Raw genomic sequence first — 26805 nt, forward strand, 5'->3', positions numbered from 1 at the left:
TCTCAAGGAGTTATTAAAAGAATGTATATGTTTCAATAATTTTCTCAGCTCTCAAAGACGCACATTTAAATGTCATGGGTATGAAATATGTGCATATAAAACTGTCATGAAGAGTTTTAGGCAATCACAGTTGGACAAGATCTATTACATAGATTAATTTTGTAACTAATGCAAATAAAGGTATAGGTCAATTCTTTTCAACCTTTTTGTGGTGGCAGAACCCTATAGGAACCACCAGCACTTCTGGAGTAAGACATGACATTCTACATGCTTTGACCATGCTGTTTTATAACAAAGAGCAGCACTTGTCTAGATGCATGTTTGTTGTATGTATGTTGCTAATAACAAAGAAGTGTCAATGTTGTATTTTTATTAAAATGAATTAACACACATTGCGAAAGTTGCTTTGAATTTGCCAAAACAATAAGTTAGGGTCACTGAATCACCATTATACCTGTTCTGCCATTAATATAAAACCCACAGTTGATGACTTGTGCACAGCTGCTGTATCTGCAGATGAGCAGTGGGCAAGCAGGCCTATGCATTTTCTCCCAATAGCAGAAACCAATTTTGTTGTAACATTAAGAGAAATTTGTGGAGGAACTCTTATTAAATGCTTGTTGAACTCTAGGGTTCTGTGGAATGGTTGACTATACAGAAGGTTTTGATCATGACTCCAATCTTAAACACATTATTATGTGTTTGAGAAATGGACATTAAGAAATTCACCTCTTGGGCAAAGCTCAAGAGGTGAATCTTGGCATCCATGTTTAGAACCCATGATAATGAGCAATGATTAGTGAGACTTGATCATAACTCTTTGTAGTGCATGGAGTTTTCCACCTTTGAAAGCCAGTTAAGCATTTAGCATGTGCTGCTGCGTACATAGCAAGTGAGCAAAAACAAAATCAGGGACTGGTTTAAATACTGCCTTAACTAAAATAAGTTACTTACAGACTAACTGCTGTAAACTTCTGAGGAAAGATTTTCAGGGACTGATGGAATGTCCCTTCCCTTTTACCCAGCTGTCACAGCACTTAGGGGTGTCTAACATTTCCTTTTACAGTTGGGTCTCACACTACAGTAGCTTCTAAAAGATTTATCTTTTTTACAAACTTAGATTAAGCGCTTTCGTACATTGAATGGAATTCATCAGAATAGCATATCTTCAAGCTTAAAATCAATTTATACATTCAAGTAAAACCACATGTCCAAGATGGTTTAATTAAATAATAAGCTAAAACCCACTAATTTAAAGAAGCAAAACCTTATAATTTGGATATGTAAACAAAATTCTGCACCGAAGAATAATTAAACACATAACCATTCTTTAAAAACAATATATACTTAAAAAAAAAAGAAAAGAAGAAGGAGCAATCAAAGTGCAAAGGCTGCCTTTAATCTAAGCACACTACTGATGGAAATAATTTCATTTAAACTGGGAAAGGCAGTGGCATTGCAACACAGTTGCCATAAAAGTTCTTTGTATTGTAAAAAATCGTCTAATGGCCCTCCCCTTAGACCTAAATCTACATGTTCAATAACGAAAAATTAAAAAGAATGTAAGGGAAATGCTTTAGTGTGCTTAAAGAACACGTTCCTCTCATCTTGTTTACCAATGTCATATATATGCTGATAAATTCTGGACCCCAATGTCCATATCGTTTTCCCAGTGTAAAAGCAATCACAGAATTGGCAACTAGCAACATAAATGACAGCCTTGCTTTTGTATTATTGTTCTATCTCAAGCTTGTAAAGAGTAATTTTGTATACTTTTTGCCATTTATTTATTTTATTTATTTATTTTACTTTACATTTGTTGACCAGTATAGTCCGACTGGATACATGTCCATTTTCAGCGGAGGACCGGGGAGAAAAGCTCCAAGGTACAAACAAAATTCATTGCATAATACATAAAACATAAAATGTAAGATAAACATACAAATAGAACATAAAAAACGTTATTTACAAAATAATTCAGAATAACAATTCATGCATTTAGTAATCAACAGTTTTACATATGATGAGGACCTAGAAGCCTCAGAGTAGTTGAGACACACTGGAGTAATTCCTTTGCAATAGTAGTGAATATGTTAGGTTTAGACCATGGTAGTATCTTTGTCACTGCTGATTTCTTTCCAGCATTTCACTTACTTTTGTTACTGATTTTCAGACCACAGTAATGTTGATGACAGGGGCCATCTGATTTTCAACTTTCTTCCTATTAACATTTGAGAGAGTGAGAGAGTGAGTCCTTGCAGTGGAGTGCTGGTACATTAATTGTAAACTGAGAAATGTCAATCTTCATCGCTATTATTCTCTTTCTTATTCTTCAAAGTCTGGCTTAAGTTTTTCCACCTTTCATTTAGACTGTATGTACATGTTTGAATTCCCTTGACACACTAATATGAATCCATTTCTTCTGTTTTATATCACCCCATAAAGGCAGGAACACATTCATGGTGTACATTACTCAGTTTGGTCATACAAACAGGCTTACATGTGCAGCACTGCTATGACAGTTTTAGTAATGTTGTAATGGAAGTTGTAAATTATCTGATTTTCCTTCCAACAGGTTTTTACCTTAGGAATTTAATGTATTCTTCTAATTTAATCAAGGCCCACAGTTTTTCAGAATTTAGCAGCAATATATACATTACTGCAAATCTTTGGACTGGCTAAACTTTATGTTAAGTACAGCCTCACCTTCTCAAAGTCTTTATGGTATATTATACTGTGCCCCACCCATTCTTCCATAAATACATTTAAATTTGTGGTTACAACAAAATCCACACATTTATATATTCATTCTTTATATACGACTAAGATCTGTGACATCACATCATGGCGGTACCATTTTTATCTAAAAGTCTAAATATGCTAACATTATGCATTCAGAAAAAGAATATTTAAAAGCATTATATATATATATATATATAGGTAAACTACCTTCCCTCAGTGTGTCTTTGCATCAGTGAATGAAAAAGACAGTACAGCTGATCAAAAATTATTGGCTTTTTTACTATGAGATTGAAGTACAGTGGGGACCAAGGAATATGCCCTTCCTCCACCATAGTGTGATCTCTGAGTTGGTATATATAATTTGCAGGAGGTGTAGGGAGTGCAGTAGGGCTTGTCTTTTGTTGATCAGTGTTTGTCTTGATCGAACATTAGGGGTCAATCATTTCTGGATTGATATTGTGCATTTTCAATTGAAGGGTATGCTTCCATATATATTTATATATATGTATGTATACACAAACATAACAACATGTGCAGTTGCATCCAAGTGCTATGAATCAGTAATAAAAAATAAATAAATTATAGCAAAGATGACTATTAACTCCACAAATTTAACAAAAATTGGTTCATAAGTACTTGCTATGCTATTGATCTATGAGGATCTTCAGAAGCTTAGCCATACATTCCCATGACGTTTATAGCCTTTATATTTTAAGTACTAATAGCCTAGAGAAGAGTAGAACATTTACATGTTGCTCCTATCCATAAGAGACAAGGGTGTGAAATTACAGGTGAATTTGTGGTTACCTTTCCATTCATCCAGATTATGCTTGAATAGTGTAAGAGAAGTATTTTGCCTTATGTTGACAGGAAGATGATTCAGGAGTGTTATTCTCTGTGATATATATTTATCCCTCTAAAATGTTCTATTTATGTTGGAAAAAGAGAGTGAAATCTCTTTAACAGGTATTTATGACCTCAATGGACTTGCAAATGTGCAGTTGGTCTGACTAGATAGAGTATGTTGGGGCTGTATACATGAAGCAGAGATTGTCTGTCAGTAGCCTGTGTAACACTGAATAGAGGGACAAAGCCATGAGACAGTCTGCATATTTGTTTATGATTTAGGCCCTTGATTTTATTAGTAAAAGTTAGTCTGGGTGATCAAGTTGTGCCAGATATCTGGACATGTAGTTACCAAAGGGAGCGGTTTACTCAATGATCAGCCATAATCAGTGAAGAATACAATGGAAAGAACATATCCCTGACCTGGAGAACATACCCTTAGTAAGAAGCAGTGCAATAAAAATGGACTTGCTTACAACAGTGGCTACATGGTGATTGAAGGGCAGTTTGTTGTTTGCACAGAGTCCCAAATCCCTAACTACTAGATCAATTTTCAGGGGAGTGTTGTCAACATGATAGTTATAAAGGACTTCTTGTTCACCAAAGGATACTATTGTACATTTCTTGACATTTAGTTTTAGTCCATGGTTTTGGCACCAGCTATTGGTTTGGGAAAGGCCATCTTGAAGGATCATGGTGTCCTCTGGGAAGTTTATGAAGGCATCAAGTTTAGAGTCATCTGCAAACTTGGTCAACCACAAACCCTTAACAGTAGCTTTGCTCTCAGAGAAGTTAATGCCAAAGAGAAGTGACCCAAGGACTGAACCCTGACGTGTACCACTAGTGACAGGTCTTTTGCAGGAGGGTCAACCCTAATTTCCTCAGGTCTGTTTGTGAGCCAGTTTGCTATCCAATAAATTAGGAATTAGCATTTAGCTGGAATAGTTTATCTATGATACCTGAGTGTGGGAAGGTACTGAAAGCTTTTCTGAGGTCTATATTTGTGGTGTGTATTGATTTGCCATCATCCATTGCTTTAGTAACCTTCTCTAAGAAGTCAAATAGGTTAGGTAGGCAGGATCGGCCCTTGACAAGTGCATAATGGCTTAGGTCAAGAGTTTGTAGGTTACCTATGTCCTTATTTATTAATTACATAATGATCCTTTCCAGAGCCTTACAGATGAGGCTGGTCAGACCTATGGGTCTATAACTTCCCAAGTACACTGACACCCTACCTTTGTGAAAGGAGATGACAGTTGCTTTCCCCCATTTATCCACTTCAAAGTCTGTTTGGAGGCTCACATTCTAGCCTGTGTTGGGGGTTTGACAGAAACTATTTGAGGCTGCCAGTGAATAGCCTGGTATGTTACCCAGCATCATAGCAGCATTGCTTTTGGCCATGGATAGTGCCTTGGGGACTTGTTTATAGGGAATTTGAAGGTGTAGAGTAGATGGGAGAAGGAGATCTGGAACTGCAGAAGAGAAGGGGGGTGAATTGGAGCTAATTGTATAGGTTCATAGGATCATAGGTGTGTACTAGGTTAATAGCCCTGGAGCCTTTACAAGCCTAGCCCATAGGATTACCCTGGCATCATGCCACCCGATCTTAGTTCCCAGTGCCTCTGTCAAGTAGAGCCACTGAAGTGATCCCCGCAGTGAATTTTCTATTTCCCATCCACTCATCAAGATTTCTGTTGAAAAGAGCCAGTGAGGTGCTCCACTTGACATGTATGGGAAGTCTATTCCATAGCATGGGCAGTCTGTGGGTTATCAACCTGTCCCTCCAGCATGCTCTGTTGATTGTGGTAATGAGGTTGAGGTCAATGGAGTGTGTAGTGTGGAGGGACTGGGATTTGTTTAGATGTAGCATTTCTAACAGAGCTGGGTCAGACATGGCTTTGTAAGTCAAGCAGAGATCGCCTCAAAGTAGGCAATATGAGACAGAGAATAGTTGTAGTTTTTTGCGTCTCTCCAGTTGTTGTTGGTGTCTAGTAAGGTACATGCCAAATGGGGCATTGTACTCGATGATTGACCTAATGATGAAGAGTAGAGGGAGGCAATGACCTCTTTCTTCCTGGATGCAAAACCCTTTGTAATGAGATGTGCCACATAGAAGGACTTTCTGACCACAGTGGCAATGTGGTGTATCCACTAGTAGACTGGCTTTGTCCTCTGTGTTTGAGTATCTGATATCATTAATAGTAGCTCTGCACAATACGTTCCCAAACACATTGCCTCTAAGGTTTGTAGCATAGTTAAAGAAGGCTTTCCAGTGATTCTTTGCCTGGGCGGCTATTTTACCCCATATCTGTTTTTGGTTGAGTTGATCAGGGTCCAGAGTTCCCTGTTATAGTTGGCAGGAACTTTCTTTGCATCTTGAGAGTTGCATTTATTTTTACATGCATTTGTTACAGAGTTTGTTTATATTTTGGTTCAAGCACAAAGATTTATTTTTGAATTTGGCATTGTATTTACTTTGGAGGGGGATAGATGCATATATGCAGCTATTCACATGGGCATAGAATTTGGCAGTAAAGGATTCCACATAAGCAATGGGTTCATCAACTTGAAATGGAATGTTGAGTGTAGCAGGGCATCACTCATTATCAGTAGATTAGCCTTGGCATAATCTCTGAATACTGAGATTTTGGAAGATGTTTCTGGCTTAAGGTGAATGTGACTGATTTATGATCCAGTTTGATTAGGGACAGATTTACGATTGGTGTCTCATATTAGTGAGGACATATTCCAGGATTTTATTGTCCCTGGTTGGTGTGTGGATTAACTGGTCCAAGAGAATTGGTATTGATGAAGTCCAGAAATCTCTTGGCATACATGTTAGAGGATGTATACATCTCTCAATTAATGGAGGGGTAATTGAAATCCCTGGGATAATAATCTTTGGACTCTGTACTAGTTTGGCAGGAGTTATGGGCTGATGGGGACATTAAGGGGGCCCTATAGTTAGCCATCATGTGATAAGGGGTCTTGTTAATGCTAAATTTGCCATGGCAGAGTTCCACGTTGTTATGCTGTGTAACTAGTCTTGAGGTGATTTTGTTAACCAATATGGAGGTACTGCCACTTTTATTGCCTTAATCAAGTGTGGTGGGCTTAAACGTGTAATAGAAATTGAAACCATGCACTGATGGGGCAACTCAATAGTTCTGAATCTGACAAATGCATGTATCAATGTTTTCCAGGATATTAGTGCTTTTATCCACAATTCATGAAATAGGAATTCTTCATGCGCACATTAGTCAAAAACAGCAATATTTAAAACATCATCAAGCAACATAAACTAGTAAAATAAAAATGCATCTCATTACATAATTAGTAAACACAATCGTTAAGTCATACACACAGACACACATGCATGTGTGCACATATATATCTAAAATATACATAATACAACTTAGTAAGGGCATATGTTTACTAACAGAAGATTTATGGGCATATTTTCACTGTAAGGAAAGTTCTCCCCCACACTCTCCAATGTGGGGAGCTTCACCTCCACCCCCAACTATATATACCAACTCCATGGTCTCACTACAGTGGAGAAAAGGGCAAACCCCTAATGATGACTAACCGTGTCCTATCCCCAGGAAATGTATCGCTGAAATGATTGTTCACTTAATTGAGCTTTCGCTGAATAGGGATCGATGAATAGTGAATCTCTCAATTAAGCATTAGGGGGGAACAGTACCCACAGCCATACTGCCTCTTTTGCATTACGGGGAAATGTTTTCACTCTCAGGTTACTGGTACTGTGTTTTAAGGAAGTGCTTGGTAAAGATACCATTTTCCATTTTTACTAACCTGTCAACTTATTGATGTATTTTGCAACATTATATCTTCTGTTGGCTATATAGACCTTGAAGAAGAACAACCAAGCTGTTTTTTTTGTGTTGTTAAATTCTGGAGGATCTGAGTTTGTCCTTTATTACTAAGGAATCTGAGTATTCAGGCAATAAGGAAATCTTCATTTCCTATCACTGTATGCTGCTATTATAAGGAGCGTGTCTAATATGGATGGTAAGATAAAATGCTCACGGGTTTCTGAATATGTTTGGTACTTTTTGCAGAGAAAAAAAATCATCCTTTCTCTTTGTTTTTTTTCCTTGATAAATGGCAAAACAAATATTTTTTTCAGCCTTCATGCTTGTTGATCTTCAAATCTTTATTCTTTCATTCTGACTTTTCCTTTCATTGTAGCATTTTTGGTTTTGCTTTCATCATCTTTCTCTATGAGACTCGGACCTTCCTCAGTACTATATCTTTAGGTCATTTCATAAATATTAGGATTTAGCCTTTTTAAATTTTTTCCTGAAAGTGAGATGAAAGTTCTTTTCATGTGGTCATTTAGTCTGTGAAGTCTGGTTTCAGAATGTGAAGGGAATGAAGACAGAGCTTCTCAGGGCCATTTATTTTTGGGTATGTTTGCCCTCTTAGTAATCCCAGTGCTTACTTCTGTTTATGGAGACCATTCTTCTACAAGGGCAGCCATTCCATCATTCTTTAAAGATAATTACATTTCTTTCAAACTCCTTTCTGGTTTTGTTATGCCAGCTTAAGCCATAGGAGCACAGTTTAATCAAGGATACGGGAGAACATTTCATAACATATCTGTACTGCTCGTCTTGCTCCAGATTTTATGCCTCTAAAGTGAGCAAAGACCACTTAAGACATGCAGGTCAAAAATCCTACAAAGGGACTTTTCCACTTTCTAAACTTCATTGGAGTGCTAACGTTACAGAATACAATAAATATTTTAATTTAACATTTTAGCTAAGATGAAATCCTTACTGCTTCACTTTTATTCAATAAATGAAATACAGCTTCTTAAAAACCAAGAGGTATATCATAGTTTAATATAACTGTATAGAGCATGACACTAGAAACATGTCAAAGAAATCAACTTAGAGGCATGCTAATGATTAATTTATTAATGGTTGTTTATAAATGGTTATATAATCATACCAAAAACTCCTTTTGGTCCTGGAAATCCTGGAATACCTCTTCTTCCACTTTCACCTTTGTCCCCAGCACAACCTGGCATTCCTAAGAAAAGAAAATGTAACCATTAAAACAAGTGAAAAAAGGGGGTTGTTAAGTCTATAGTTTTGTATAAGTATACATTGGTAAACACTGTAATCATTATGCCAACCCCCAAAGTCTTATTAAAGCTAATATGAATTATTTTCTAATTAGATGGATAATGTCATGATTGACTGATCTCAATGCGTTAACATACAAGATAATTGTTAAGAACCTTTGCCTGTTAATTTTGGAGTTCCACAGGGAGAACATTGCTTAACATTATTTTTTTTCCTCAACACCTAAACCCAGCATATGTTGTTTGAGTAAACAGGCTGATAACTGCAAAATAGGATTCATAGCACAAGATGATGACAAGGAAATAGAACACCTAAATATTTATATAAGACAGATTAGTGAATGGTAGCATAACACTGGCATTCAATTAATTCAATTTTGATAAGTGTAACATCATGTAGTTTAGTAATATTTTTTGTCAATTCAACAGTGTACTTGAAGGAACAGAAACTAAATTACACATTAAAAAATCTCATTACTAGATACATGATATGTCTTACAACTTTATTCAAAATTCATACAAGACCTATCTTAGACTATAGCAACATTTTTATATGTATACTGTAGGTCAGTTAAAACAGCTAGAAAGACTGCAAAGAAAGTTTAGTAATATAATTACATTACATTATAATCAAGGTTATGTGGAAAGTTGTAAGAACTTAAATCTATTTAGTATTTACTACAGATATATTCATGGAAAATATAATCTCCCTTATAAGATTTCCATGATTCAAACTTGCAGGCTATGTTGCATATAGCACTCTATTCTACTATTACACAGACATAAGGATATGAATTTTGTATGAAATAATATGAAAAGTTCACTATGATGATAAGTAATATTATGAAATAAATTTCCAATACATATTAGAGAATGTAGGAGCCTACATGTATTTAAGGTATAATTAGATTTATTGGCAGGGAACAAGTACATCAACCAGAGAGATATTGGAATCAGCATTCCTGGCTGGTCATTAGACCTGAGTGCTGTAAACAACTTATGAATTTATCTGTCAAAAGCCAAATGTTTAATTTTATTATATGCATAGTACAAGTAATGGTTCTTAAACACTAGCTGGTGAAGAAAATGATGGCATATAGGACAGAGGAAAAGTAAAAATAAAATCATTAATGTTCTATTGCATTCTGACCATTTTAGTGCAGTAGTTATATGGGTGAGAAAGGGGTGCTGACTTTTCAAGTCTTTTGAGTAAATTGTTTCAGAAAATGAAATTCTTCATGTTCATATTTCAGACTACTACATATCTGTAATAACACTGACAGATTTAAAATGTCTCAGTACTTCTTTGTCATGTTCATTACAAATATGTCTAGATATGGGAGTTTTAATATTTCAGGTTTGTATCATACTAATATGCTCTTTAATACTTATCCTAAACTGTCTCTTTCTTGCACTAGTATACCCAGGGTGACATATATACATAATATTGTATATAGCATAACCAGGTGTTCAGAAAGACTTAAGATGATGTAGAAGCCTTTTATCACAAGTTTTTATATCCCACCAAGTCTTTCTGATTCACCATTTCTGAGGTTTTCTACTCATGGAGCCTAAGGGTGGAGAATGGTCTCACAGTGAAAAATATAAAGTGGATATAAAAAGTGTACACACCCCTGTTAAATTGCCAGGTTTTTGTGATATAAAAAAATGTAGATTTTTATGTTACAAATACAGTGGATATAAAAAGTGTACACGCCCCTGTTAAAATGCCAGGTTTTTGTGATATAAAAAAAGGAGACCACAATAAATCATTTCAAAACTTTTCCCACATTTAATGTGACCTATAATCTGTACAATTCAATTGAAAAACAAAATCAAATGTGTTAGGGGGGAAATATAAAAAATAAAAATAAAAAATGTACAATAATCTGGTTGCATAAGTGTGCACACCCTTAAACTAATACTTTGTTGAAACACCTTTTGATTCACTGGTGTCACTGGATGAGGATTTTGAGCTTGAAGTACCTTCAAGAATATTTTTCTTAAGAGAGCATATCCTTTAAAATTGATTAATGATATAATAAGTGAAGTTCATTGGAAAAGGAAGTCACGTTATTTTAAACCCATTTTGAATAAAGGTATTTTTTGTGGGGAATGTATTCAAACACTAGTTGAACTAACACAAGGTAACGACTCAAGTAACACATCTAGTGTTAGTTATAGTATTAGCTTCACTACTTCCTTTTCTAGTGATGCTGCTATCTTGAGGGATATTTTATTGAAGAATTGGGCATTAATAAATGAGGCCACATCCATTAGAAATAAGTTAGGAAATTGGCCTAGGTTGACCTTTAAAAGAGGAAGGAACTCAGAAAGAGGAATAATATCTACATACTTAACCCAGGTATGAAAAAATGTGGCCGGTGCCACTATTGTAAATTTACTGAAGTAACATAAGCATTCAAAATAAACAACAGACTTTATAATTTGAAAGGCAAATATTATTGTTATACCAAGGGGGTAATATATTTGGCTAAGTGCCAATTATGCTTGTGTTTTTATATAGGAAAACCAGAACAGCATTTTAGGCAGCGTATATGTGAACATCAATACCATATTGGTATGAGTTTTGCCTTAGCAAAACTCATTTTGGAAAACCCTGACCATTTTTTCCATTACTTACTGATAGAACAAGTGGCCAAAAATGTTAGGGGGGGGGCATGGTCATTAAAATTAGAAGAAAGGGAGCTTCTTTGGCAGCTGAGGTTGAATGCCTATGCCTATCCAGGATTGAATTATTATTGTTCCTTAAAGTATATTTTAAAATGCAAATCTCCGGAAAGATTAAGTTGATTTTAAAAGCTTTAAAGTGGATTATATAAATATTCTTATGGTCCAGTGTATCACAATTTTTGTAAAAAATGTTTTGAGTGTAATAAGGAAGATTTTTACATGGTAGTACCTCTCTAAGTTTAAATTTTTGTACTGTTGCTTTAAAAGTGATATGTGTGTGTGATGTCATGTAATTGAGAGGCTTATTTAAAACTGAAGTATGTGTTTATGAATTGTCTGAAGAAGTTCATTGATTTGCAAGTGAAGAAAAGCGCTAACATTAAATTCCATCTGGTTGTTTTGTTTATTGACTAGTTTGTTGTGTTCTTAATTACAGCATTCATTCTTTTTGGATAGGATTCTATCAGCATGGCACGTCTTGACTTGACAATATTTGCCCAGTCTTCTTTGCAAAAGTGCTCCAAATCTGTCAGATTGTGAGGGCATCTCTTCTGCACAGCCCTCTTCAGGTCATCCCACAGATTTTCTATTGGATTTAGATCCGGGCTCTGGGTGGGTCATTCCAAAACTTTAATTTTCTTCTAGTGAAGTCATTCTTTTGTTGATTTGGATGCATGCTTGGGGTCATTGTCATGCTGAAAGTTGAAATTCCTCTTCATCTTCAGTTTTCTAGCAGACGCCTGAAGGTTTTGGGCCAAAAGTGACTGGTATTTGGAACTGTTCATAATTCCCTCCACCTTGACTAAAGCCCCAGTTCCAGCTGAAGAAAAGCAACCCCAAAGCATGATACTGCCACCACCATGCTTCACCGTGGGGATGGTGTTCTTTTGGTGATGTGAAGTGTTGTTTTTGCACCAAACATACCTTTTGGAATTGTGGCCAAAAAGTTCAACCTTTGTCTCATCAGACCATAACACATTTTCCCCACATGCTTTTGTGAGACAATGTATTTTTTGCAAATTTTAGCTGGGCCTGGATGTTTTTCTGTGTAAGAAAAAGCTTCTGTCTTGCAACCCTACCCCATAGTCCAGATATATGGAGAATATAGGAGACTGTTGTCACATGTGGTACACAACCAGTACTTGCCAGAAATTCCTGCAACTCCTTCAGTGTTGCTGTAGGTCTCTTGGCAGCCTCCCTGACCAGCTTTTGTCTTGTCTTTTCATCAGTTTTGGAGGCACGTCCCGTTCTTTGCAACATCACTGCTGTCTCATATTTTCTCCACTTTTTGATGACTGTCTTCACTGTGTTCCTTGGTATATCCAATGCCGTGGAAAATTTTTTGTACCCTTTTCCTGATTGATACCTTTCAACAATTAGATCCCTTTGATGCTTTGTAAGCTCTCTGCGAATCATGGCTTTTGCTGTAGCATGGAACTGAGTAAATATCAGAAAAATCCTACTAAGACAGCTGAACTTTATTTGGGGTTAATCAGTCTCTTTAATTGATGGCAGGTGTGTACCCAAGATGACTGAATCCTGTAATTAAATTAAAAGGTGGTTTGAGGGTGTGCACAATTATGCAACCAGCTTATTGTATGTTTTTTATTTTTTATATTTTTTCCCTAACAGGTTTGTTTGTTTTTCAATTGAATTGTACAGGTTATAAGTCACATTAAAGGTGGGAAAAGTTTTGAAATGATTTATTGTGGTCTCATTTTTTTATATCACAAAAGCCTAGCATTTTAACAGGGGTGTGTAAACTTTTTATAACCACTGTATGCTAAAAAGGCTGTCCAGAGGAATGGATATTGCTAATTAGCCATGTGTTCTCCCAAAATGTTTGTGGCTCCTTGTTTGCTTGCCTAAGTGAGAACTCAGATAAGTACATTTTTATTCTAGAAGGAAAAAGTGAATGCTGTCAAAAAACAGTGGTCAGTCCTATAGGAGGATTCACACTACACACAAGTCCAGAGAACCCATGGGGTTGAGTTTTGTCAGTGTGTATGTGTGTGTGTGTGATAACTCTCAACCTCTTACGGCAAGAAATCTGGACAAAGCCATAAATAAAAGTGGGACAAATGCACAAAAATAGGGACAATTTTTAAATATTACTTACATACTTAGAAAGTTGATAGAATAACAGCTTTTGCATTAGCATGAATTTTCTGAAGGGTACAAAGTCTGAAATCCAAATGTCTGTCATTATTCTCTAAATTCAATTAATCATTTGCCACTAATTTGCCAGAAAATCACAATTTTATAAAAAAACAGACCAAAAATATGAGGCAAAAATCTGGATATTCTGCAAAAGTCTGGGTAGCTGCATTAGCGGGGATAGGTAGGGCACTGTGAGTCTGGTAATGTGAATGTGTGTGTGTGTGTGTGTGTGTGTGTGTGTGTGTGTGTGTGTGTGTGTGTGTGTGTGTGGGTGGGTGTGTATGTGTGTGTGAGTTTGCATGTGCATGAATTTGGGTGTATAGATAAGTGTTTTTGTGACTGTGAGCAAGTTTAGGGGTGCTTGTTTATGGATGAGTGGATGTGTGTGCGTATATGCGGGAATAATTAATAAGATTTTGTGTGTGTGTGTGTGTGTGTGTGTGTGTGTGTGTGTGTGTGTGTGTGTGTGTGTGTGTGTGTGTGTGTGTGTGTGTGTGTGTGTGTGTGTGTGTATGATTGAATTTGTTTGTATATGTGTATGGGTGTCTGAATCTCTGTGTGTGTGTGTGTGTGTGTGTGTGTGTGTGTGTGTGTGTGTGTGTGTGTGTGTGTGTGTGTGTGTGTGTGTGTCTGTCTGTCTGTGCATGTGTGTGCGTGTGTGGTATATGTATATGTATAGGGGGATGCTTTGTAATGTGATACATGGGCTGCTAGCAAGAATACTTGCAAGGTTAGGTCTGCAGTATTCAATTCAAAGACATGATAATGAGCCACTAACGAGGTACTGGGTCTTTACCATGTCTCTGAATCTGAATTTTTCCTCCATTGCACTGGGTGACCTAATCACATTGGGCAACTAGCACAGATGTAGAGAAAGTATATGAATTTCAGAGCAGATGTGGTATAACACATCAAAATCTACATCCAATTAAACAAATCATCATCTAGCATTCCTTACAATATTTGCATCCAGAAACTCCAACTTTGATTGAGCCTGTTATATACCTGAAAATGGGAAATAAGATATCCAGTACATCAGCAAATCTGGTCAGGGCTACCTTGTTACCAATAGTCTTCCTCTGAGAAGGACTTCAAATTAGTATTGATAGACAGCTTAATACTATAATCTGAAAGCAGCAATAACATCTGCTTTAAGATAATTTTCATTAGGTCTATGAGCAACAAAGAATACTAGTGAAAGTAAAGAACCAGTTTTAACAATTACAAAAAGCAGAATTTCTTCTTCTGTGAAGTATCTTATTTTGATCTCAAATGGACATGATATCAGATCTGCAAATAATATTAACTTCCTGTAGATCTTGAAGGACCATAAATATATCACAACCTCTTTTCTTAAAATATAGAAATACTCATAAGATGGGTTCTCAGCATCAGATTCATGTGTTCAGTTTCTTTTTATTCTCAACAACTCTTCTTGAGGGATTCAGCTAATAACAGAACTGGGGTGGAAACAATTAGCATATAGTATGAGGTCACCATATGAATAATAGCAATTATTTCTTGACCCTGTGACACCTTTTAAATCCACAGTCAGAAAACATGCTGATAAGAATTAAAAACAGCTAAAATCCACAGACCACAGTCTTCAGTAAAAGACGAGACCTTGTCTTTCATACAATTGTATATGAAAAGTCAGTAATCAACATACCTCATAATTAACTGCATATGAAAAATAATTAGAATGGTAAATACATTTCTCTTTAAATGCCCAATTCCAGATGTGCTGATGAGGTCATAACAAGGCCGAAATATGTATATTCACAGCTAGTGGGTTTGACTTTATTGGCCTGGAATTGTCCAGTAAAATGATGAAACAAGTCATGGGCATTCAGAATCATCAATTAGCTGAAACACCTGATGTTCATAAGGCTCATTTGCATATATCCCATGTGCCTCTGATGCAAGAGGTTTGGGAGTTCACTCATTAGAAGTTCTAGCTTTGCTGGAGTTTTCTTTTTGTTTTTACTGATTGTTTTTTCAGTGACCTTCTCACTCATTGTTTTAGTTTGTTGTTTGGGATATTTTTGCAGTGACCCTGATGATAATGGATATCAGCTGGGTATAACAGCCCTGTGTTTCTAATACTTAGTCAAACACTCTGCTTGTGCTGTGCTGATGAGGTCATAACAAGACCGCAATATGCATATCCACAGATAGTGGTGATTGGCTTTATTGGCCTGAAATTGTCCAGTAAAATGACAAAACAAGTCATGGGCATTCATAATTGCCAATTAGCTTAAACACCTGATGTTCATAAGGCTCATTTGCATATATCCCACGTGCCTCTGATACAAGAGGTTTGGGAGGTCACTCATTGGAAGTTCTAGCTTTCCTCGAGTTTTCTTTTTGTTTTTACAGACTTGATAATGGGGAATAAGCCTTGTCCCCCTTGTTGTGCCCTTAATTTGTAAAGCATAATCACACTCAGAAGTACAAAAAAGTAGAGTGCTGAACTGTGTGCTCTTAGTGTTATAATCATAATACTAAATGCAGTTTTAGATTCAAGTTTGTTCACTGCTGCTACAATCCATAAACATTTACTTAACCCAAGGCCTTGCAATTTCCCCATCAAATTTGCACTGTTTGTTCATTTGTTTCTTAAGTAGCAGATTGAGTTTGTTTGTTTGCTTGTCAGCTTGGATAATGGATTGATCCACAGGGACCCATTTCAACCACAGCCCACACGTTAGAAAACATAAACGGCTAGATACAAAAAATGAACAATAGAGAACGATTTCACATAGAAAATGGTACAAATGTTATATCCTATACAGTACAGACAGACAGATGCATACTAATGTACAGGAAAAGGAAAAAAAAAACAAGTATACGATTATGATGAATGGTTATTTTCTTCTATTAAAGCCTGGTAAAGGATGAGAGGAGAGAAAAGGTAATAGAGGTCCTATATTTCAAAATGGAATATATGTGGAACTAGAGCACAATAAAGTCATCATCCTTTCTAGTGAATTACCAGAAACTAGAAATGGTGAGTCCAGCTGGATATTATTTACAAACTGGATGATTTTTAACATGGCATAAAAATAGGACTTCTGAACATTTTATTGCTGTTTTGTGTATTATCATAATGGTTGACAAATTTTCCTATAGATTCCTTTATTATAAATCACCAAGCAAGGCAGATTAACTTCTTCTACAGGTTTTGCTATTCACTTTTGATATAATAACTGAAATGCTTTTAACAAGCTTGTTTGTAAAGTGTAATGCAATAAAGAACTATGGCAACACTTTTACTGGCGTTGCTAATAACTATCTGCTTACTACACACTGAGCCAAAACACAGTTGCTTTCACAAACATGAGGGACTTGAAGTTATCAGAATACCTGTCACCATACACATGGAACCTTAAAGTTAAAGCATTGTCACAAATGTGCGTAATATCTTATATAATATCTTTTATCATCATGATCATATTCCATTTCCAGAGTTCATATTTCATGTATAATTATGAAAAGCACCAGGGTTTGCACAATAAAATTCCATCAAGTTCTATCACTATTATGGATTTGTTTACATTTTACTTTTCTTTGTACAGTGTTTTGTAATGCAATGAAGTGTAATTTCAACAGGTTTACATTTTCATTAGATGTGTTTGTTTAATCATGTTATAATAGGTCATAATTCAACTAGCTTTTGTTGATCCCAGTTTATAGTATCAATATATCTACCACATTTCTGTGAGGTGTGAGGAACCCAGTGCTCCCCACAAAGCTCCATCTGGACACATTAAGGGAATGTAGGCTATATACAGTCTGAAAGTAAATACCAGGACTGGCAGAAGTCTAAAAATCTGAGATTTTGTGCTGAAAACAATTTAATAAGTATACTATTCTATACAAATGCATTAAAACATATTATGGGGGCAGTTCATTTGATTTTAATAAGTATATTAGGTCACATAGTGAAGACTTTAGCTTGACTGAGTCTTTCTTGCAGTTTTTACTGAATGATTTGTCTGTGTAACCTTTTTGCCCTTTGGTTGGATGTTGTTGCAAGCTCATTAATATTTATTGGCACCAGGCAAGGTTTTAAGTTCCGTCTTTCTAAAGTACAGCCAAGCAATCCATTTATGCTGTACTTACAAGGTCATAAAAAGTATGAGACATGGCATACCTACAGCTAGTGCAGTGTGACGTTATTGGCCTGAATGTACCCACAAAGACTTACAATGTAAAAAAGACATGGCCTTCAGATGCCATGTACATAGCTGAAACACTTATATGCCCTTAAAGGTTCATTTGCATATATTCCATGGGCCTCCACCACAGGAGGTTTAAGGTATTACACATTGAAAACTTTAGCTTGGCTGTGTCTTTCTTGCAGTTTTTACAGATTTTGATAACTGATATCACATACCCTTAACACCACTGTACAATGACCTCCATTAGACTTTTCCACTACTCACATCTCTGTTTCCTTTGCTAAAATGTTTATACTTTTATTCCTAGCCATGTCTCTTTAACTCATTATCCCGTCTACAATTTCCCCTTCTTACTCCTTTCATTGCATTACATTACATTTAAGTGGTGTCAGAAATCTGTTGTATGCTGTGAAGAAAGTCACAGAGGGGGCCAAATGTTGTTAAGCACTGACTGAGTACAAACTAGGCACTAAACATACACATAGTCCCATTAACCTACTCTTCCTTGAATTTAAACTGGATGGGGTTTTAGCTTTCTGACTGAAATTTACCAGTACTGAATTCACTGATCATTGTTTGTCATCAGAAGTCACTGATGGTGTGATGACTATTTGTGTATAAGCTGTGAATAATTGTATGTGGGCTTTTCTCTTTTTCTCCAGAGATGTGTATCCATGGTGTTAGCATATGAATGACTGCCAACTGCAAATTCTTTTACTGGCTGAACTTTCAGCATTTTTCTTTTCTTTTCTTCTTTTTTTTGCTTGGCTGAAGTTACTTAGGTTCATAGGTAGGTACTAGGCTATTGGCCCTAGGGCCTATATAAGCCTAGCCAAAAAGGTACCCTGGCTTTCGTCACCCAAGAAAATTCTTTTCCTGTGTCCCTGTCGAGCAGAACCACAGAAGTGATCCCCGGAATGAATTTCCTATCTCCCATCCAATCATCAAGATTTTTCTTAGTGCTAATGAGGAGCTTTGCTTGATATAGATAGGTAGTTTGTTCCAGAGTATGGGAAGTCTCTGGGACAGGAATCTATCCCTCCAGCATGTTCTGTTTATTGTGGTGACAAGGTTTAGGTCCCTAGAGTGTGTAGCTCAGAGAGATTGAGATTCCTTTAAGTGGAGCATGTCCAACAGTTCTGGGTTTGACATAGCTTTGTATGCTAGGCAGAGATCGCCTCTGAGTAGGTGATATGCGATGGAGTAAAGCTGGAGTTTTTGAGACAGTTTGCGTAGGGCATCTGTTTAAGGCCAGTAATCCTCTTTGTGAGGTATTTTGCGGCCTTTCTAGTTGTTGTAGATGTCTTGTGAGGTGGATACCAAAAGGGGCATTGTACTCTATAATGGGTCTAATGATTGATGAGTAGAGGGGAACAATGACCTCTTTTTTCCTGGATGAGAAACCTTTTGTGATGAGGTGTGCCATGTAGAAGGATTTCCTGACTACTGTGGTGATGTGATTATCAAAGGAGAGACTACTGTCCACCTGTGTCCCAAGGGGTCTTATCACACTTTCAGTGTTAAGTTGACTATTCCCTATGTGGTAGTTCATGGGTACAGAGTTTTTACCAAAATGAATGACAATGCACTTTTTGGCATTGAGCTTGAGGCCATGGCTTTGACACCAGGCATCTGTCTCAGTGAGGCCCTTTTGTAGGATGTCCACATTGTTAGGAGTTTCAATTATGGCTTCTAGTTTGCAGTCATCTCCAAACTTCATTAGCCAAAGACCTTGTATGTTAGCCTGTACTTCTGTGAAATAGATACCAAACAAGAGAGGACCCAGGACTGAACCTTGTGGTACTCCATTTGTCACTGGTCTGAAGTCAGATTTGGAGTCTGCTACTTTCACAGTGTGGGTTCTGTCAGTGAGCCAGTTGGCAACCCATCTTGTGACACAGGGATTTATACCTAGTTTAGTGAGTTTATCTATAATTCCAGAGTGGGGGATGGTGTCAAAAGCCTTGGCAAGATTTAGATAGGCTGTGTGAACCACCTTACCCTCATCTACGGCTTTGGTTACTGTTTCAAAGAAGTCTATCAAATTTAGGAGACATGATCTGCCTTTTACAAACATGAACTGGGTAGGGTCCAGAGTTTAGAGATTACCAATGTCATTGTTTATAAGTTCCATGATGATACGTTCCATAGCCTTGCAGACCAGGCTCGTCAGGCTTATGGGGCAGTAGTTCCCAGGGTCTGTGGTGGCTCCCACTTTGTGGAGTGTGATAACTGTCACTGTGCGCCATTCAGTGGGCACAAAGCCTGAGGTGAGGCTATGACTGAACATGGTACTTAGGTGGGGTGCCAGTTCATTCTGCAGTTCATGTAGAATGCAGCCTGGGATGTTGTCAGGTCCCATGGATGCTGTGTTTGGAGAGTGTGGTGTTTACCTGTGCAGCCATGATTACAGGAACTTTGCATTCTTTCGGTATAGAGATGGGCCCTTTAGGGGGTGAGAGGGGGGTAAAGTTAGCACTGAACCTATCTGCCAGGATGTTGGCAATATCAGTTAGCTCTGTATATTTAGTGCCAATGTGCTGTAACTCAGAGCAGATCTGAGTGTTGGCATTGAGATTCTTGACATAGCTATAGAATGCATTGTGGTTGTCTTTAGAATCAGTGTCGATTTTGTTTTTGTAACTAGCTTTGTAAGATTTTATGAGGGATCTCAGCTTTTTACTGAGGCTGACCAGGGAGTTCCTCCAATCATGGGATTTTACTCTTTTTTGCAACAGTTTCTTTCTTCTGCTGTAGCATTTGTTTATGGCAGGGGACCACCAGATTGGCTTCCTTTTTTTGGAGGATAACATCTTGGTTCTGTTAGGAATTGCACAATCCATGCACTTGTGTAAGTGCTTATAAAGTGCATTTGTGTAGAATTCAGCAGTCATACCTCTATTGTCCATCTGAATGGGTGATGTGAAGTTTGCCACTTCTGTCTTAAGAAGCGTGAAGTTGGCTTTAGAGAAATTTTTTACAGTGGTTTCCCTAATGGGGGGAGGGGGCGGGATATGTATGTCTAGTGTGATTAGCTTGTGGTCAGATCTAACCAATGAGGAATTGACCTCTGGTGTGGAACACCGGCTGCCCATGTTGGTAATGACTAGGTCTAGGATATTGCTGCCCCTGGTGGGGGTGTGGATAAGTTGATCCAAGACGTTGGAATTTATGAATTCCATAAAACGTTGAGCAAAAGAGTTGGTACATGAGTAGTTTTCCCAGTTAATGGTGGGGTAGTTGAAATCGACCATTATTAGGGTGTTAGGTCATACTCTAATATTTTCTAGTGTATCAAGAAATGAGGAGTGGGAATCCTGGGGCATGGTGGAGGATCTGTAGCAAGCTACAATTTGGATTGCGGTCTTGCCCAGAGTTAGTTGCACTTGGATAATCTCAGATGCATTATGCTGAGCAACCAGCCTGGAGGTGTAGATATCCTTAATGAATATGGACACGCCTCCACCTTTAGTGTTTCAGTCCAGGTTAGGTGGCTGAAAGGTGTGGTACGAAATATAGCCTGGTAATGCAGGAGTGCTCTCTGGAGCTTTGAACCAGCTCTCTATCACTGCACAGATGTCAATGTTCTCCATTTTAAGGAGTGCCTCGAGTGAGTGCCTTTTGAGGGTTTAGACTTCTAGCATTGAGTAGCATTACCCTCAGATTTTGCTTGCTTGTACCTGTTACAGTGGTGAGTTTTTCATTTGAATCTTGCCTAAAAAAGGCACTATAGGGGTGGCAAGAGCCTTAGCCAGTATCCAGAATCCCAAGGGTGACAGGTGCAGGCCATCTCTGGCAAAGCATCGTGGTCTGTCAATCATGTCATCCCTGGATCCCCTTAGAATGACACCAGTAGCTTAGCCAATTGTTGAAGTCAATCATTTTGTCCTTGTACTGTAGTATCATTCTGGGTGATGGCAGGATGCTACTCAAGACTAGGGTCATACCTACCTGAGCTACAATATCGGACAGCTCTTCTAGCTAAAACCCAGAGTAACATAGTGGGATTATAAATGATTAATGCACCATGTTATTATATACTCATTTAATAACTTAACGGGGCAAAATAGTAATTCATTGACCATACAGACAGTCCACTGATGAGGTAGCATAGTCAGTACTGTATCATGCAAGCAACCGTTCTGAACCATTGTCACCAAGTTTACAAGTCAGTGGGTCAAAGAGGAGGTTTTCAGACCTATTGTGACTTCCTTACTTCTAGTACTATTTCCTCACTGATGTACACAACTGGCATATCATATTCATTATTGTAACATGCATCTCAGCTGTCTTCCATAGATTAAATTCTGTAATGAATACCCCATTCATTTTTTCACCTTATATTTTATACTCCTCATTACGTTTTCCTTGTAACTTTGTATGATTATAGTGCCATCACTTCAGTGTTATAAGACATTATCACAATATTACATCATATTTGCATTGTTGTTTCAAAATAATTTTATACAGCATTATATAATGCATATTTATTTGTTTCACATTGTACCATTATCTTTCATGACTGTATTGTTTTATAACTTTTCAACAAGTGTAATCATTAATTGCAAATTTTAATTTTTACTGCAGCTTTTCTCCTCTGGCCTTCCCTGAAAGAGTCATTTTTGGCCCAGCAAGACTAATCTGGTAAACAAAAGCCAATTGATAAATAGATTACAGAGTCTTGTGCAGAGTCAGGGAACAAGTCTGAAGGTGAAAATAACTCATTTTCTTCATCTGGTATATCAGCACAATCACTGTCCCACAGTCTGATATCTGGATTTAATTTCTTCGGATTGTCAGTGTCCTTAGCCATAATAATTCTGAGCCAGTCAGACCAAGAAATCCCTGAATCACTTCCTTGAACACAATAAGAGACTGGGCCTGTTTATTCATAATTACTGGAACCCATTTTGGATGACAGCTGGTGGTATTACGGAGATGCATTGACTCTTTGTTGAGGGTTCTGTCCTTTGCGTATTTGACATGCATGAACCTTTGCAAAATACTGTTCCTTTTAAACACCCCAATCAGACTGAGATTCATCAAGTCCCCTCTGGCTCTGATGTTTCTTTTCAGAGAAATTTATGCAGGTATCTCTCTAGTATGCTTCATATTTGTTCTCTACTGAATATGAAAAACAAAATTCTATCTTTAATTTGTAACATGGTATTTCACATTTTTTTCTTACCTACCTTGAAGGTTTCTATGAATTTTTCAACTAAAACATTTGTTTCTGGGTGCCTTGGCCACCAGAGGAATAAATTATTTCATTTTTCTTAATATAGTAACAACAGTCATTTCACATAGGTTGTGTTCCACTGCCAGTGGTAATATGTTTGGGCAAGTCATAAGCAGAGAATATAGTCTTAAATGATTAACATATTTGTGCTGCACATATAAAAATAGCTAATGCCATGTAACTGAAAATTAAGGATCCAGATAACGTTCTTATATCATGTACCATCACTCTATCTACAAAACACTGACCTTCACCAAACACAAAGAGCAACAAATTAGTAAAGTCCTTAAATAAAGTGAAAATGTAATATAGAATATCTCACCTTTTATCCTTAGAACCTAGCTGAGCACTTGCAGTGTTCTGCTACCAAGACTTGAATATGCTTTGCTAACTATAGTACACAGTTATCTACTCAATGCAGCAATTTATATATTCGTATATTTATATAGCAGGACCATAATTTTCAGCATCACTGTTACCCTGAAGAAGGTGAATGCAAGCAGAGGCTATGGCTGATTTCTTACTTAGAAACCTCTTTTTCAAGCTAATGAATAACAAGGATGGCCCTCTGCTTAGAAATAATCTCTTTATTAAATATTAAACGTACAAACTGAGAAGCCAGGAGAGCTTCCAGTTGCAAAGACCTCTATTTACCTTAGCAGCCACAGACAAAACAATTATCAAAGTTGCTCCTAGCATCTGGAATGCTTTGCCACAAAAAATGTGCAAACAGTGATAGTTTTCCAGTATTTCACAAACTGCGAAAATCTCAAGTTGTAGATAGATGCAAATGCAGTTGTCCTAGGGATCCTGGTTAAGCCATATCTGTAAGTATTCCACTCTCTCTAAATATATGCATCCTTTCAGGACTGCTAGCAGCTTTGCCATTTGATTGCTGCTCTGATTCATTCAATGAGAGCTGATATAGTTTTGAAAATCTGTAAACATTTGTTTTATTCTTCATCATAATCATCATGCTTTCTTTTTGCCCTGTTTCTTAGTGAATGTACTGCTTATTTTTCACATTTGTTAGGCAGGTTATGCATGTTTGGGGTAAAAACTGCCAAGCTAATTGGATCTAGTGTAATCCTGTGCATTTATAGTATTTGTTTTTGTTCATCTTTATTCTGCTGTATGTTTGTTATAGTCCTTTGATCTAGTTCATGACTGAAACAGACCAGTGTATTAGGATCATTTCATTTACCCAATCGACAAAGAAAATAAATAAATACATAAATTAATGAATAAAAAACACTTTGGTATTTACTTTTCATTAAGTAACGTGGTTTTGACAGATACAGGTATTTAAACTGTAAATATATAACTTGATTTTTTTCAAGACACAGGATGCAACCAAGTCCCGATCTCCACTGGAAGGAATGAGTTAACTGCCACAAATTTCTTAGAATCATCAAATAATAGTTTATGACAATCAATGGCCAGAGACATTGCTGAAAATGGCCATTATCTTTTTCACTGAAGGAAGGGGGCATGCCTCACTACAGACAAGATGTTTTACAATGCGTTTCACATACAGATAACATTATTCATTTTACAGCCGTCAGTTGGATGGTTAATTTATTTATTGGTAAAGGATAAGTAGTCTGATCCCATAACATTTTCTGTCATGATCCAGGCACAAATGCAGTTAAAAAGAATGAAAGTAAAACACATACAAACAATGAAAGTAAATATTGAAACTGACTTCGACAAACAAAAGATAGTTGAATAAAATAATGACAATTGCAAGTGGCTGGGCTGACTGTACACTTTAACATTACAGTATCATGGTAGAGGGAAGCACAACTAACTGTCTTCAGACAACTAGTAATTCCTTGTTTTCAGGTCTTTGAGATTCTTTAGCTACTCTCCTTCACTGCAGATGGTAATAATCTAGATCTATAAAACTTAGCTGCCACTTCCTTAGTCATCAGTATGATTGCTTTAACACCACCCATGTTCCCAGGTCCTTGCAAACACTGTCTTAAGCAATTTGTGAGGTTCTTGCACTGATTTAAACCCTGGTTCATATTGTAATCTGCTTCAAGTTTAAATGTAAGTTCTGTAACCAGTTCATCCTGCACAAAGCTGGTCCTTGATGTTTTACCATAACTAAAGGCAAACAGGCATTTTGCTTTTTCTAGCACACTACATTCATTATTTCACTCGGTACAGAAACGTGTACTTTTATAAAGTTTTGTTGACAACAGTAATACTATCGTGTAAGCATTTCTTAGACAACAAAGCACAACTATCTCAGGATTAATAGTTACCACTGCTACTACCTCAGATTCTTTGTCCACTTTTTTATCACTTTTAATAAATATAGACACAATGTATATCTTTTTTTCAGAACTTAGTAAAAGCATTGGTAACAGAGTACTGCTTTCACGTTTATCTTCCCATATGTAAATTTTACCATGACTGCTATTATTTTAGCCTTGCCTTGCTATACTATGCCTTACTGCAGAATACTTGTATATTCCCTAAGTTTCCACAGTGTTTTAGTCTGTTTTAATTGTATCTTAATGATAACTAATATTTACTGTTATATCACTAACAAAACCTTTTGCTATTTGTTGTATTTGCCTGTATTTCAGCATTTTGCATCGATCCAAGATTTGCCTTGTACTTCTTTAATTGCTGTGCATTTCAATATTTGGTCTCCATACTTAAAGCAATTTTATATCCTTTGGGAATCTTAAATTCATCTCTAAAAGTTTTTTTCTGGTAAGGTTTACTTTAAATACCACACACAAATCTCACTGTAGCTGCTTCATCCAAACTTGAAATAGATTCAACATTTATTGCACATTGTTTCATTTCAGCCACATACTGTATCACACTTTCATTAGTCCTTTGGGTGAATGATGACAGTGAAATATTTCTGCAGCTATCATTGGTTTAGGTTCAAAATATACCTTCAGTGTTTTTATGATCTGCTTTCAGGATTTGTTTCTAGATTTTTGTGGCTGAAACATCTACATGTGGCATGCACTAAGTAATCCCACTACATGCTTATTTAAAGGAATGTCATTTTACCCCAAAAAATAAATAATTCATTCATTCTATAATACACAGACCAAAACTTAACAATTCATTTAATCATTTCAGTTCTTCTCAAATGTGCCATCAAAAAGCTTATAATCACTTTGCATATTATATGCTTTAATGAAACTCAAAGGGAGATCAAATGCATAGCCTGAAGTCACTTTAATATGAATCAGAGACTAAGCATATAGTGAGAGCAGTCTGAGCACAGACTGAATGTTGTGCATGTTCACTATTATATATCGATGGCAGGTTTACTTTTCCAGAGCCTTTGTGAATGGCTCAATACACCACAGAAACAAACAGTTTCTCTAATCCGCCCTATAAATGCATTCAGCTTTCTACTTCTACTCTGGCTCTGTCTTCCCTCTCACCCTTTCTCTGTCCATCACACACTTTGACGAATGCCTCCATGGATTCCCTGCCTACCATAAATTCTGGCAAAAGATTGCATAGGTCCAAATGTGCTCTGTGACATGCTGTCACAGATCGAGGCTATCTCTGTGATTTTCACCCTTTTCCTTCTTGTTCTTTCATGGAGCTTTTCTTCTCCCCTACTGCCTTAATGCGTTGCTGCTGCCTGTTGCCTTTCTTCTCTTCTACTGCCTTAATGCGTTGCAGTTCCTTGTTGTTCTTTCATGGAGCTTTTCTTCTCCCCTACTGCCTTAATGTGTTACTGTTCCTTGTTGCTCTTTCATGGAGCTTTTCTTCTCCCCTACTGCCTTAATGCATTGCTGCTGCCTGTTGCCTTTCTTCTCCCCTACTGCCTGTTG

General features: G+C 36.9%; 1 protein-coding gene across 2 annotated transcripts in view; it reads right to left on the bottom strand.

The window, feature by feature from the left end:
• Positions 1-26805, bottom strand: part of LOC122800784 (collagen alpha-3(IV) chain-like) — a 1680215-nt gene that overhangs the window by 428543 nt on the left and 1224867 nt on the right. For both annotated transcript variants that reach the window (XM_044070045.1, XM_044070046.1), the window contains exon 39: positions 8569-8649. In XM_044070045.1, coding sequence (XP_043925980.1) covers positions 8569-8649 — 81 coding nt within the window. The remainder of the gene's footprint in view (positions 1-8568; positions 8650-26805) is intronic.

The sequence above is a fragment of the Protopterus annectens genome, chromosome 4.part1, assembly GCF_019279795.1.
Source record: "Protopterus annectens isolate FY-2018-M chromosome 4.part1, PAN1.0, whole genome shotgun sequence".
In the NCBI taxonomy this organism is placed as follows: Eukaryota; Metazoa; Chordata; order Ceratodontiformes; family Protopteridae; genus Protopterus; species Protopterus annectens.